This window comes from Carassius gibelio, chromosome A21, assembly GCF_023724105.1.
Source record: "Carassius gibelio isolate Cgi1373 ecotype wild population from Czech Republic chromosome A21, carGib1.2-hapl.c, whole genome shotgun sequence".
Lineage (NCBI taxonomy): Eukaryota > Metazoa > Chordata > Actinopteri > Cypriniformes > Cyprinidae > Carassius > Carassius gibelio.
In genome coordinates, this window is record NC_068391.1 from 5,972,676 (window position 1) to 5,985,618 (window position 12,943).

The 12,943-nt window shown below is 35.2% G+C and overlaps 2 protein-coding genes across 4 annotated transcripts in view; one reads left to right on the plus strand and one right to left on the minus strand.

Annotated features, from left to right (window-relative positions):
- The first annotated feature begins 4,320 nt into the window (after positions 1-4,320).
- Positions 4,321-8,874, plus strand: LOC127942212 (uncharacterized). The gene is made up of 6 exons (XM_052537881.1): positions 4,321-4,456; positions 5,945-6,095; positions 6,181-6,233; positions 6,517-6,614; positions 6,725-6,893; positions 7,229-8,874. Exons 2-6 carry the CDS (start codon positions 5,954-5,956, stop codon positions 8,582-8,584), a joined length of 1,818 nt encoding a protein of 605 aa, XP_052393841.1. The 5' UTR covers positions 4,321-4,456; positions 5,945-5,953; the 3' UTR covers positions 8,585-8,874.
- A 772-nt stretch (positions 8,875-9,646) lies between these two features.
- The window catches only part of LOC127942211 (rhotekin), a 30,252-nt gene continuing 26,955 nt past the window's right edge, over positions 9,647-12,943 (minus strand). The window contains exons 13-14 of one of the 3 annotated variants that reach the window (XR_008149284.1): positions 11,293-11,364; positions 9,647-11,211 (exon numbers count right to left, since the gene is read on the minus strand). Coding sequence is in view for 2 of the 3 variants with exons in the window: in XM_052537879.1 (XP_052393839.1) it covers positions 10,562-10,622 (61 nt within the window). In the remaining variant the exon portion in view is untranslated. Of the gene's footprint in view, positions 11,365-12,943 lie in introns of all 3 variants that reach the window. The other 2 variants (XM_052537879.1, XM_052537880.1) reach the window with 2 other exon arrangements.

The window sequence follows — 12,943 nt, forward strand, 5'->3', positions numbered from 1 at the left end:
TGGTTTGAACTGGGAACACATGGGTCCTGCATGGCAGAGGCGCAAAGTAACTATGTAGGTCTATTGAGTTATGTAATTACTTTGAGATTGAGTAATTGTAACTCAATACATTTCAAGTCACACTAGTCACCAAAGAACAAACATTGCATAAATGTAGATCTTTTGCCAAAACAATCCATCAGTCATTTTTGTTAATCGTGCAGAAAATGAAAAATGTAACTTCCCCAAAATGTAAAAAACATCAAAATAGGTCAACGTTTACGCTGTGTTGAATTATGCTGATTAGTGGACTCTCAGAAAAGTTCCAGGCCTACCGTAACACTTCAAATAATAGCCCAGTCCCATACTCCTGTCCTTTCGGGCAGAAACACATATTTAGACAACTAGGGATGCTCGATATTATCGGCCGATATTGGCTTTAAAATTCAATATCGGTAAATATCGGTATCAGATTAAAGATCCTTACAGAGCCAACTTTAAGCCAATAGGGGCATTCACGGTTGAATCCTGGTGCAAGCCCACTTTAAACTCCTTTAGGCAGGTGGGGCCCAAATGAGTCTGACATGAATTGCCCGATTAAGACACATGCAGTACCCTTACAGGTCCCACTTTTAGTACGTCTGGGCTTCCACGGCTTGCCTCAATGTGGATCCCGTGTGCAAGCCCATAATGGGGCCCACATTCGCCGCCCATGAAGCCCTCATCTGGGCCCCACATGTCATTGCTGGCTGGGTACTGGAGGCCTTTCAGTGATTTTCTCAAAATTGTTTTCATATGTGCACAATAATGCAATATAAGCAAGTAGCACATGTTCAGAACTGCGTCCACAAATGCACTTGATATACAGTGGGCTCTAAAAAGGATTAAGACCACACTGAAAATTGGAAAATTGTATAAAAAATTCTTATGAATAAAAAACAGGGGAAAAAAAGAAAAAAAAAACGTCACAATGTAAAATAAAGAAGCCATATTTCTCAAATTAGTCTGGAGATCATGATTATCATTACACACCAAAAACATCATAAATTTAGATTGTTATATTGATAATATAATTATTTTTATATAAAAATGCACTATATTACAAAAGAAGCATTTTCAAAAGTGGACTCAGACTTGCTAGAAATGTTGTTACTGTATAATGGTTCTTACTTTCCAATAAACATTTCTCTGACATCATCTGCCAAAGTAGTAAATATGGTGTTGCAGGTTACTCATGTGACTTATTTGTTTGTATTTACAATTTAGATGGAGATCTCTTCTCGAGAGCATATGTGTAATGAATCTGTTTGCAGGGTCATCAGCTGTCCATATATCTGATTTGAGAATTAAATCACATCAGTTAAACACAGTCTGTGCAAACATAGTCAAAAAATAAAAGAAAACTTTAATAGCAAATATAGTACTTTAAGCAGATGTAAACACACCATTGGCATTCTAAGATTCACTGGTATACGTGCTTTGAAGAGGTCCTGCTGCAATTTTGTTCATCTCATGAAGATAATCATGTGCACCTGGTGATAACATATTTGAAATACTTTGCACGTTTACGTCATTTTCTGGAAACTATCGTTAAATAATTGCAATCTTGTGACTGGTTCACAGGTGAGGCGGCACGTGTTTGCCTCATGAATATTAATCTCATTATGCAAAATAGTATCTTTACATCTTTGAAAATATTTTATATGATGTACTGATCCAGACAAGTGAAAACTGACATGGAAACCATATTGTTAAAAAAAAAGCACTCTTGCAAAGCACTCTTAAAAACAAAGGTTATCGGGGCAAGTAGAACATAGGCGGGCACTACAGAAATGTGTTACTGCTATGCATTCATGCAGTTGTGGGGACAAAATCAGCCATTGCAACAAGTGAAAACTGCATTATTAACCCCATGCAAGGATGCATTTCAAGCATGGTATGTGTTTTAAAACATGATGTTTGTCCATTCTCTATGTGAGCGTGTTAAACAAAAATGGCAAAGAATTAGAACTTTTGACAACTGAGGTAAAAAAATTGGGACATTTTTTGAAAACTGATGCTTGCAGGAAACGGCCTAGTTGCTAATCAGGATCTGAGAATGAAATGAGGAAATATTCCTTTTTCGAGGGGAATTTTTCAGAATGTTCCTTTACGTTTCTTTAAAAAAAAAAGGTGCAATGAATAGCAGTTGGAATCTTATCTAAGATCAATCTTTAAAAAAAAGTTGGAAAAAATATGTAGAAACATTTTTTGAAGAACTATACTTGCAGAAAACAGGTTCAGGATTTACTGCCAATCATTTCATCAGCTCACATTTAGTTGCTAATCAGGATCTGAGAGTGAAATGATATGGCATATTTTCCTTTTTCAATAGATATTTTCATAATGTCCCTTTATGTTTCTTAACAAAACAAATATGCTGCAATGCATATCAGTTGGAATCTAATCTAAGATAATTTATATATATATATATATTCCTTTTTTCCCCTCAAGTTTCATGATTAAATATGATTTAAAAATATCAGAAGCTTGAGTAACCAAATAAATTGTAACTCTACAGGTAACATGCATTAAATACAGGGATACCATTTTTTTATGTCCTTTTATGTTCCTCAACATAAGTTTAATGCAATGCACCCTGGAATCCAATCTAGATCAAAAACTTTAATAAATACTCCTAATTTTAGTTCTCTTTTCTTTATTCTGAAATGTTTACTAAAAAGTTGCATGCTAAACATTATTTTTACTCTAGAATTATCATGCATTAAAAAAAATTATGAAACTAAATATCACAACAAACGTCTTTTTAAAACTAGAGCTATTTTCAGAAAAAAGATCACTTTTCTGAGACATTTTTACAATGACTTTAAACCAACTGCTCTCAAGATGATTTAAGTAGATGTATTTTGTCTCTGTTTTGAACAACATATATAATTGCTATATTTCCTCACAAAAAAGCTACTTGCTTTATTATTGTGTGTCTGTAAAGAAATTGAACCTTTTTAAGTGTGTATTAAATGTCCAAATATTTTCCTGCAGTCACTGTTTTTATAAGAAAAACTGGTTTTTCAAGACAAGAAAATCATGCTATTATTAGGAAAGTATGACCTTAAATATATGGTTGGATAAGTGTGGACAAGCACAAATGAAAAAGGCAGACAACACAAGTAGTCTGTCTTGCTGCCAAAGCCCTGACAAGCAAACACATCAACACCGTCGCACTTCAGTCTGTCAAGCACCGTGCCAAATGAATGCTTGTAATCATGATGGATGGACTAACTTTAACCCTGTTTTCAACATGTCATTTCGAGAGCTGACAACTTCTCAAAAGAACGTAAACCTATACCACAATAGCCAAGACTCTTACATAATTTCAGTCCAAGTCATGTCTGTTTCTATTTGCTTAGTGACATATTTTACGCTCACGTTACTATTAAGGAGGGAAATAGGAGAACAGGTTCTATTTGCGGTTATTTTTTCCTCATGGTTTGCAAATGAGTCAAAACAATTCCAAAGTATCAATAGAAGATAAATCTGCATGACAAAGGTACATTTTATGAGTAGATGACAATCTTTTAATTTATTTCTGCTTTTAACCTCATCTGCCCAACCAAAGCATGTTGTCTAGCAATGACCTTTTTCTTAACCTACGAACAACTGTTTCCTCCACTCTGCAAAAGAATGTATATTTTGAGGAAAATTGTCTCACATGTACCAATGTCTCAGATTTACTGCAATACCAATACCAATCTGCAATGGAAGGTTAGATCTCGAAAATGTATTCATGCATTTCTCTCAAATAATTATTTCCACCAGTAAATTCTGAGTTATGTAATCTTAATATTAACGAAACATATTACGGCGTCTATGTTTATTCATCCTAAGAAATCTTATACTTCTATTTAATATTTGTTGGCAATGAGACATTCAACATCTGACCAAAAACTTGTGACAATACTGATCAATTATAATATTATGAAAGACATTTTCAACAGTTGGCGCGTTGAGGTCAGCTACAGTATGTAAGTCTGATTAAAAACGTGTTTTTATTGATATAAATCTTATTGTGGAATGCATTGCCAATTAAACTTGGGTGTGGAAGTTATTTCATATAGTGTATAAAATAAAAAGTCATTCATAAGAAAGAAGAATGACACTGTTCTCCTTGGAACAACAAACCTTGATGATTAAGTATTAACGTAAAAATCAGCGATATTTATACTCTGAGGTTTTGGCATTTGTCTTCAGAACAAGAAGAACCTGTTCAACTTAACATTCCAAACAGGAAGACAGTTGAAAAGACATCTCAGTGCTATGAGGCCATGATTTCATTCAGGTGTAGAGAAACCCTGTGCAAGCATCACCAAACGCTTCTGTGAAACAAACAGGATACTTAGCTTCCTCTGGATTACTATCCTCCAAATAGGATCTATCCAGCAATCCATCATCCCACTGACATAAATCTGAAGAGGAGCAGGTAAGATGTAGTGGATGACGCCAAATTTGGGTCAAACATAGTGGTTGCTTAAAGACTAATTCTCTCAAAAAATAATGTTTACTCACCTTCGTCATTTCAAACCTATATGACATTAGTTTTTTCAGACAGAAACAAAATATATTTTGAAAAAACAAATGTCTTTTTTTAATCATATATTGAAAGCCAATGGGGTCCAGTGTTGTTTTGGACACCATTGGTTTTCGTTGTATGAAAAAACGCAAAGTTCTGGTTTCTTTTAAACCTCAGATCCTAGATGGCTGTGTTAAACTGATTGCATCATGATTAAAGATTAATAGTAAGTTTGATTGTGCTTCGAGTAAATGATCATAGGGAGTTGTCAATAACACAAAATAATAGTTTGAGTCAAGTAATTGGCTCCACAGCTTATATGAAGCATTGGTCATTGTTTATAAATCACAGCATTCATGCATATCATTTAAAAGCCTGAAACTGTTGCATCAACCTGGAATGATCAGACATCTTCACAGATTCACAAGTCCATCACTGGTCTTTTTTTTAATGAGTGAAAGCAAGAATGAAAGCTGTATTATTATAAGTTTTCAATGCATCATTTCAAATCACCTTAAATTACCTTGAGGAATAAGGAATCAATTAAACCGTATGCATCAAAAAAACTAAAAATCAAAGTGGTAGGGAATATTAGAAAAGGTGTCATAAGTGCAGCTAACAATGAAAGATTCAATATTGCTGTCAATCCACATTTTCTACTCGTGCCGGATAAGCATCGTGTGCGTCAGACACGTTTAGATAAATTACTTCTGACGGTAACAAGTCATGGTACACTGAGTGTTTGAGACAGATAAGTCATAAGTTTAGGATCTTCTTGATATGTCATGATTAATATATTAATCTGCCACACAAATCTTAGGCCAGGTAAAGTTTGATCTGAGGATAAAATAACTGATCATCTAACAGAGCTTTGCAAAGTTAACCGGTTAAGGATGGGTTGAAGATACAGTTAGTAGATTAAAGGGTTGAAGATCAAGTTCATATATAATTTACTCTGTGCAAGAACAATTTGTGAGTATTACTGTATGTAAAACGGTTCAGAATGACAATAAGAGATACATAGATAATAATTAGCATCATCATTTAAGGCAATCAAAAAATAGAAAATATATTAAGTAAATAAAAACCTTTTTAGAAAAATAATTTAGAAAAATTTATTATTATTTTCATTGTTTTATTATTATTAAATTGTATTAATGGATGCTTAGGAGCAGATAGGTGAAGGAATATCAATTTACAATGAATTTGTACATAATCCCCATACTGCCACGAGTGAAATTTCATAGTGGCATTTTCAATTATTTTCAAAATGTGGAACATAATATTAAAGAAAAAGCAGGTTTCCGAAACTGTATCTAGATAAAATTTGACCTTTTATTTTATTACCCAAAACGTGGTCACTATGAAATGTTGAACATGCTGATTCTGTATTTCCAGGTCAGCGCGATGGAGCAGGACGGCCCGCAGGAGAACAGATCAGAACAGGGAGAGGAGATGACAGAGGAGAGCTTCCTCAAAGACCTCTACCTCTTTATGAAACAGAGAGACACTCCGATTGAGAGAATACCTCATCTAGGCTTCAAACAGAGTGAGTGAGAAATACAAGTTTCTCACATGTCTAGAAGCATTTATTTCAGAGTATTAACATCTACTTTGTTACTTTTCCTTTTCAGTCGATGTGTTCCTAATGTACAAGACAGTAAAGGAACTTGGAGGCTATCAACAGGTAAAAAGACATTTAATGTGCGCCAACCACAAAATGAAAACAGAATCGCTCCATCTTGGAAAACTATTTCATAAATGCTCTTACATAAAAAATAAAAAATAAAAAAAAAGTGACATTTCAGATCAAGGGCTCATTTCCTTAGAGCTAAAACCACAACGGTACTTCCTGTTGGTGTCATCTTCTATGTTCTTGAGATTAATAACTTCAGATTCCTTCAAAAAAAAAAAAAAAAATGTTTATTTGTCAGCAAAAAATAGAAATGCCCTGTGTGTATGATTTCCAGGTTACAGCGCAGCAGCTGTGGAAGAAAGTTTACAACATACTTGGAGGAAACCCGCGCAGCACTAGTGCAGCCACATGCACTCGCAGACACTATGAAAAGTAAGCGCATGTAACCTTAACCAGCAGCTGCTCATATATAATAAAATATTTTTTACATAAATTATTTGAATACATTTTAGTCAGTCACAAATCTTTTTTTGTCCAATCAGGCTGCTTCTTCCTTATGAGTGTCACCAAAATGGATACAGGGATGATATTGTCTTCAGGACCCCTCGATCACAAAAACGCATCCATCCCAGCAATTACAGTGACTTTGAGCATGAATACTCCAGGAATGGCAAGCGTGCAGATTTCCAACACCTCCCGGCATTCCCTCGGGTATGACATCTTAAAAATAGAATGTATACTCCCAAAGACATTCTCTCAGAAAAAAAGGGACGAAAGCTATCATAGGTGGTACCTTTTGGAAAGGTACACACGTGTACTATTAAGGTACTCACATGTACATTTTAGATACTAGTAGATACTAGATACTAGTACTTATATGCACTTTTTAGGTGTAGACATGGTACAACAGTGTAACTTTTGAAAGGGTACCACTGTAGTGACGGCTATTGTACAATTTTTTCTGAGAGTGTAGTAAAAATAGAAACTACAGATTTTTTTATCAGAGCACTAAATTAATTTAATTCTACTCTTATTTCCCTCTCAAGCCCTCTCTGAACATGTTTACGGAGCATCAGAGACAGATTTTTAACATGCCTTTGAACATTGCTTCATACTTCCCACACGGCAGTGCATCTCTACCCAATTATATGGCTCTTCGAGAATCTACACTTCCCCATCTGAGCCTCAGCCCTTCTCAAGACCTTTCCCAACCACCTGCTTCGTATTTAAGCACATCATCTGTGGAGGTTCCAGGCTGCAAAGAGTCTCTTGATAGGCTACGCCACTTAGCTAAAGAGTTCAAGTCGTCGGCTGGTTGGGAGGAACCGCTCAACCTCAGCCAGAAAGAAAGCAGACTTGAGACTCTGAGTGACACACCATCATCTTTCAGCCCACCTTCAAAAAAGCCCAAGTTCCTCAACGAAGCCTCACCTCTTTACCCACCAAGGGGTGTGACAACCGAAGAAGATGCAGAAAAGGAGGAAACAGCGGACAAAACTTCCTCAGGAGAAGGAGATGCGGGGTCTGTCCAAGTAGGACCGAGCCCAATGACAGCTGACATCGTTGATCTCACTAGCTCTTCCACCGCCAATCCAGTCCCACGTAGAGCAAGTCCTCCTTCAGTGAATCTCTTCAACCGGAGACCAAACTACTCAGAGCCATTCGCTATGAAGGCACGGGAGCGAGACCAGCACACGGACTGGTTGAAAGAAGAATCTTCTGGTGCACCTACACCTAAGTTAGGGATCCTAAACCGAAGCAATCCCCTTGGACAACCACCCGTAGATCCAAACGGCAATATGGAGATTAAGATTCCTCTAAAGCTTCTACATGAGTTGATTAGGAGAGGACTACTCTTCAACCCAGAATTTGCGGCAAACAGCCCCGCACCGCAAGAGCCAACTAAAGCTGAAGCACCAACTGAGCACAAGTTCCACATGCGATATCACTCAGAAACGTCTGAGAGCTCCACCAAGGGTGAGGAGCCAACCAATTTGAGTTTGAAAAGTCTTTTCAAAAACCTTTCTGATTCTAACCCTCAAGAAAATGGCATGAGGAAGCAACGGCTCTTTGGTGTCAATCGCATCCCAGCAGAACCAAAGCTCCAGATGATCAATTCTCTGGAAAGTGACGCACCAAGATCTTCTCAACCTCTACAGGCACAAATTCCTATGACAAAGAACCAAGAAAGCACAAATCCCAGACCACACAGTTGCAGTGAAGATAGTCCACTCTCTTTGACCATGAAGCCTGGAAGAAAGTCAGAGCAAATGATGGGAACATCTAACCGTGTGGCAAAGGAAATCTCGACTTCCCCACCTTTCATGCAAGTGACACCAGACAACCTAAAACTATTTATGGCAAACCTGCCCTTTAGAGTTGAAAGAGGGCAGACATTTTGAGAATTTGCACATCTGACAATTGACCACCTCAGTCAATGTTGCAATCTTTCCAAATCAGCCTCTTGAGTTGCATTACTGAAGGATTTTTGAAAAGAACTGAAAAGAAATTGTTAACGATATGCAACTGTAGCATGAAACCACTGTCCACTCCCAGTCAAGATGTTAAATTAGACAAGACAGATGCTTTTCAATGATTCATCTTTTGTATAAAAAGATTTAAATGGTCAGATTAGGAAAAACACTTTTTGTTTGCCTTTTCATTTGTAAATACTATTTAATTGTGACACTTCAAATAAGCAATGATACATTTTTGTTAACTCAGTTTATGAAGAAGCACTGATATTTTTTTTGCAACAAAGCATAGACCTTTTTTAAAAGATGTATTTTTGTTCTTGCAGTTTATTAGGATAGGAAAGTATTGTAGGCAAGAAGTTCAGTTTGTTTGTCTGTGTGTGGGGGGGGGGGGGGTCTGCAAGCTGGGACTTGAACTCGGGATGGCCAAAGCGCAGCAACACTAAACGTCAGCGTACTGCCCACAAGGCTATTGTAAACATGTAAAATTGTTGTATAAGGTTGATAATGTTTTTGTTATATTACTGTTAAATACTGTTATTGTTTTTTCAATAATTCATTTTTTACAATGTGTTTTTTTTTATTTCCTAGAAGTAAACTCACAGTGACTTTAAAACAAGTACATTAAGGATTATGATTCTGTCCAACTCTATGACAAATATACCAATATATATATATAATTTACAGTATGTATTATATTTTGCATTCTTTTATACCGAATATGAAGTCTTGACAAACAGTACCTCTGAATTTCTAAAACTATATTAGGTATCACATGCACATTTTATTGTTTTACTGGTTGCACAAGAACCTACTGGAATATCCCGCAAAGATGTACCCCCGATACTTCAATACAAGACTACAATTAAATATGAAAAAATGCTTTGGTCTACATTTGTTAGTTCACACTGTGCACACGTATGCAATAAAACAAACACACAGCATGTGCTCACATGCAAACACACACCCATAAACAAGAAGTGACAGGGATTTCCAATTGTTCATTTTATTATCATGTCACTATTAAAACATAATTGTCATAAGGAAACAACAGATTCGTACTGCAACTACAGTCTGCTCAAAAAGACCAGGAACAACGTCTCAATGAAGCAACCTGACATCTTGTTCATGGACACAATGGTGGCAGGTAGCTTCACCTAGGATTTGAACCTATAACCTTTTGATTACCAGCCAAATTATTAATCAATGAATCACAACACCCCCATATTACATAAACAAATAAGACTAAGTTTGATAGGATTGCCAAATTATTAATATAAAGAGCGTTAACTTCTTAGTCTATGCTAAAGTGGTTACAATCATACAATAAGACAAATCAGTCAATAACTTTAGCTTGCTATTCAAACCTTTGTTCTCAGAAAGGAACTGCATCAGTGAAAATCTCTGATCAATGCATTCCATTTCTTATGCAATACAAATTCAAAGTCAAGAAGCTGTAGGGTGTACCTTTCTAGCTATCACTGACAATTTGACATTGATCTTGACAGATCGAAAATTAAAATCCAGGTAAAGTTTTGAGATGGTTATATTCATAATTTGGAACTGTGATTGATTTGTCTTAAATAAAGGTAATTTTAAAGATAACTTTTTAATTTGATAATTCATCTTAAATCATACAAATATTTGACAATATTGGTTGCTCAATTCTCTTGAACAGCCTTGGGGGATATGATAACAACTTACTGTGAATGAAAAACAAACGAAAACAAAACGAAAGGGTTAAACTGTCAAACTCCTGTCTGGTAGGATTTCCATAGCTTGTGGCAAGTTTGGAAGTTTGAAGATTGCAGCAGATAGTCCGTACCGCTGAGCGAATCGCTAGTACAACCTTCTCCGCTCTCCAAGACCTGTACTGATCCAGAGTCAGTAAAAAGGCTGGCAAAATCATTCTGGACCCCTCACATCCAGGCCTCTTCCTCTATGAAGTGTTGCGGTCTGATCAGCGCTATAAGAACACCGAGCACCAGAACAGCCAGTCATAAGATCAGTTTCTTCCCTCAGGTTAAATTACAACATACTTGGCAATAAATGTGAAATAACAACACTATTTATACATTTATCTATTTAACACACATACTTATTCACATTTCATTGCATCTGTACATATCATACCTGTAAACTAAATTACATCTACAAACTATTTTTGTATATTGTGTACTTTTTTAAAATATTTGTTGTATATTATTATTTTCTATTATTCTATTTTTATTTTCTGTGTCCTTTCACTGTAATCTGTTTGTGCTGTTAAAGCTTCTTCAAATTAAACCGATTCCTCGTATGTGTAAACATATCTGGCAACAAAGCTCTTTCTGATTCTGAGGTAAAAATGTTCAAGTCAATTTTAAAGTGATTTTAATACAGAAACAAATGTAATGGGAGTCCTGATCCAGCACATGATCGAGTTACACTGCCAGTACAGGCTTGTAGAATCAAACAAAGAAGTATTAGGGTTATTTCTGTGATAATGACAAACAGTTTTAAGCCAATAAGGTATTTGGGTGTGCATTTTGGATTTGGCAAATAAACATGAAAAAAAATAAAATAAAATGATCACAAATTTGGTTTTCTCAAAAAAGTGTTGCACACTAAAGCTTGCAAGGATTTATGTGTGCTGTAATACTCTGGGGTGTGTTGAGCTGGGTACAAACAGTTTTTTTCTTGCTTTAGTTTCCTTGATTCTTCAGTAACTGAAACAAAGAAGCAGAGGGAGAGGAGTGTGAAAGAACTAATTAATTATATATACTATTTTGGTGTGGCATGCATTTATGTCTTTAATTCTGGGAAAGTCTAAACTGGTAGAGTGACTCTGTGAGACTGCGGAACTGCAGCCACAAAAAAAATTAAAAATAAAAATTAAAAAAAAACGGTCAAAATCATGTACATGTAATCTATGCATGTGTGTGCCTCCAAAACTATGAATACATGCCAATGCATAAAATGTCTTAAAATAGAAATCAATTTTTTCGTGTGCTTTAATGATGATGTATCCAATAATCATTTGTACTCTGCACATAGTCAATGGAGGATAAATCGCACACTGTGCAATTTTACAACAAACCTATTAATGCAATTAGCCTTAAACCAGATTCCTCACAGCCATTCATGTTAATTTACAGATAATTATTGTTTAATCACGAAATTTAAAAAAACTAAATCACTAGGGTTGGCCCATCCTAATAGTCTTCCTTGGACTTTAACAGGCAATTTATTACAATTTGTAAGGAGTTTTTCAGCAAAAGTGCTATCTTTCATAGTCAAAACTAACCGGATAAATTTAATTCTCTGATAGTAATCGACCAATTTATTATTTTTGCAGAGTTACAGCTTTTGGAGCTTGAATATGAAAAAAGAGCATTAAAAGTTAAGATTAAATCAAACTTGATTTAACATTCTTTTTACATTCTTACTAAAAGTCCTTGATAAATTATTTTTCAGTGCATGTTATTCTGAAGAAATACAATAATTGTTTTTGCAATTCCATTCTGTAATGTAACATCCTATAAATAATCCAATCAATTCTTGGTGGATAAAAGTCCAACACTACACTTTTTTTCTTCTTCTTAAATATCCTGTTTCACATTGGGAATCATATTATGGAAGTGAAATGGATTACATTTACACTACTTGCCACATAAAAAAAGTTGTAAATTAAAAAAAAAAAAAAAAAAAAAAAAAAAAGTAATTCTACATATTCAGTGTAATAACTGTCCAAATGTTTGGGTCGTTGTTTTTAAAAAAAATGTTTTTGTGTTGCATTTATCTGAACAAACACACAATTAAAACATTAATATTGTAAAAAAAAACAACTTAAAATATATTTTCTATTCTGATATATTTGAAAATGGAATTCATTTCTATGATGGCAAAGCTGAATTCTCAGCAGCCATTACTCACATGAACCTTCAGAAACATTCTAATGTGCTGATTTGCTGTTAAATAAATATTTAATATCATCATCTATACAGAAAACAGCAGTGCAGCTTAATATCTTTGCAGAAATATATATTAATTCTATTTCATTTATTTAAAATAGCAATCTTATGTAACATTATAAAATGTCCTCGTCAAAAAAACACAAATGGACAAATTTATGCTTTTTCATAGCTCAGAAACATGCATAACTGTTGGCTCAGATCACGTACGCCATATTTATCTGCAACTTCCTCATGCCACAGCACAGCTTTTCTGGGTGGATTTAAACACGTGTAGACGTGTACAAACGCCTACACACGACCACAAACACCCACACACTGCACATAGTCATTA

Bases quoted from the DNA above. Each gene is read 5' to 3' on its own strand.
- LOC127942212 (XM_052537881.1), top strand. From the start codon at position 5,954: ATGGAGCAGGACGGCCCGCAGGAGAACAGATCAGAACAGGGAGAGGAG. The intron at 6,234-6,516 runs GTAAAAAGACAT...TATGATTTCCAG, and splicing joins AACTTGGAGGCTATCAACAG to GTTACAGCGCAGCAGCTGTG. The intron at 6,615-6,724 runs GTAAGCGCATGT...TTGTCCAATCAG, and splicing joins ACTCGCAGACACTATGAAAA to GCTGCTTCTTCCTTATGAGT.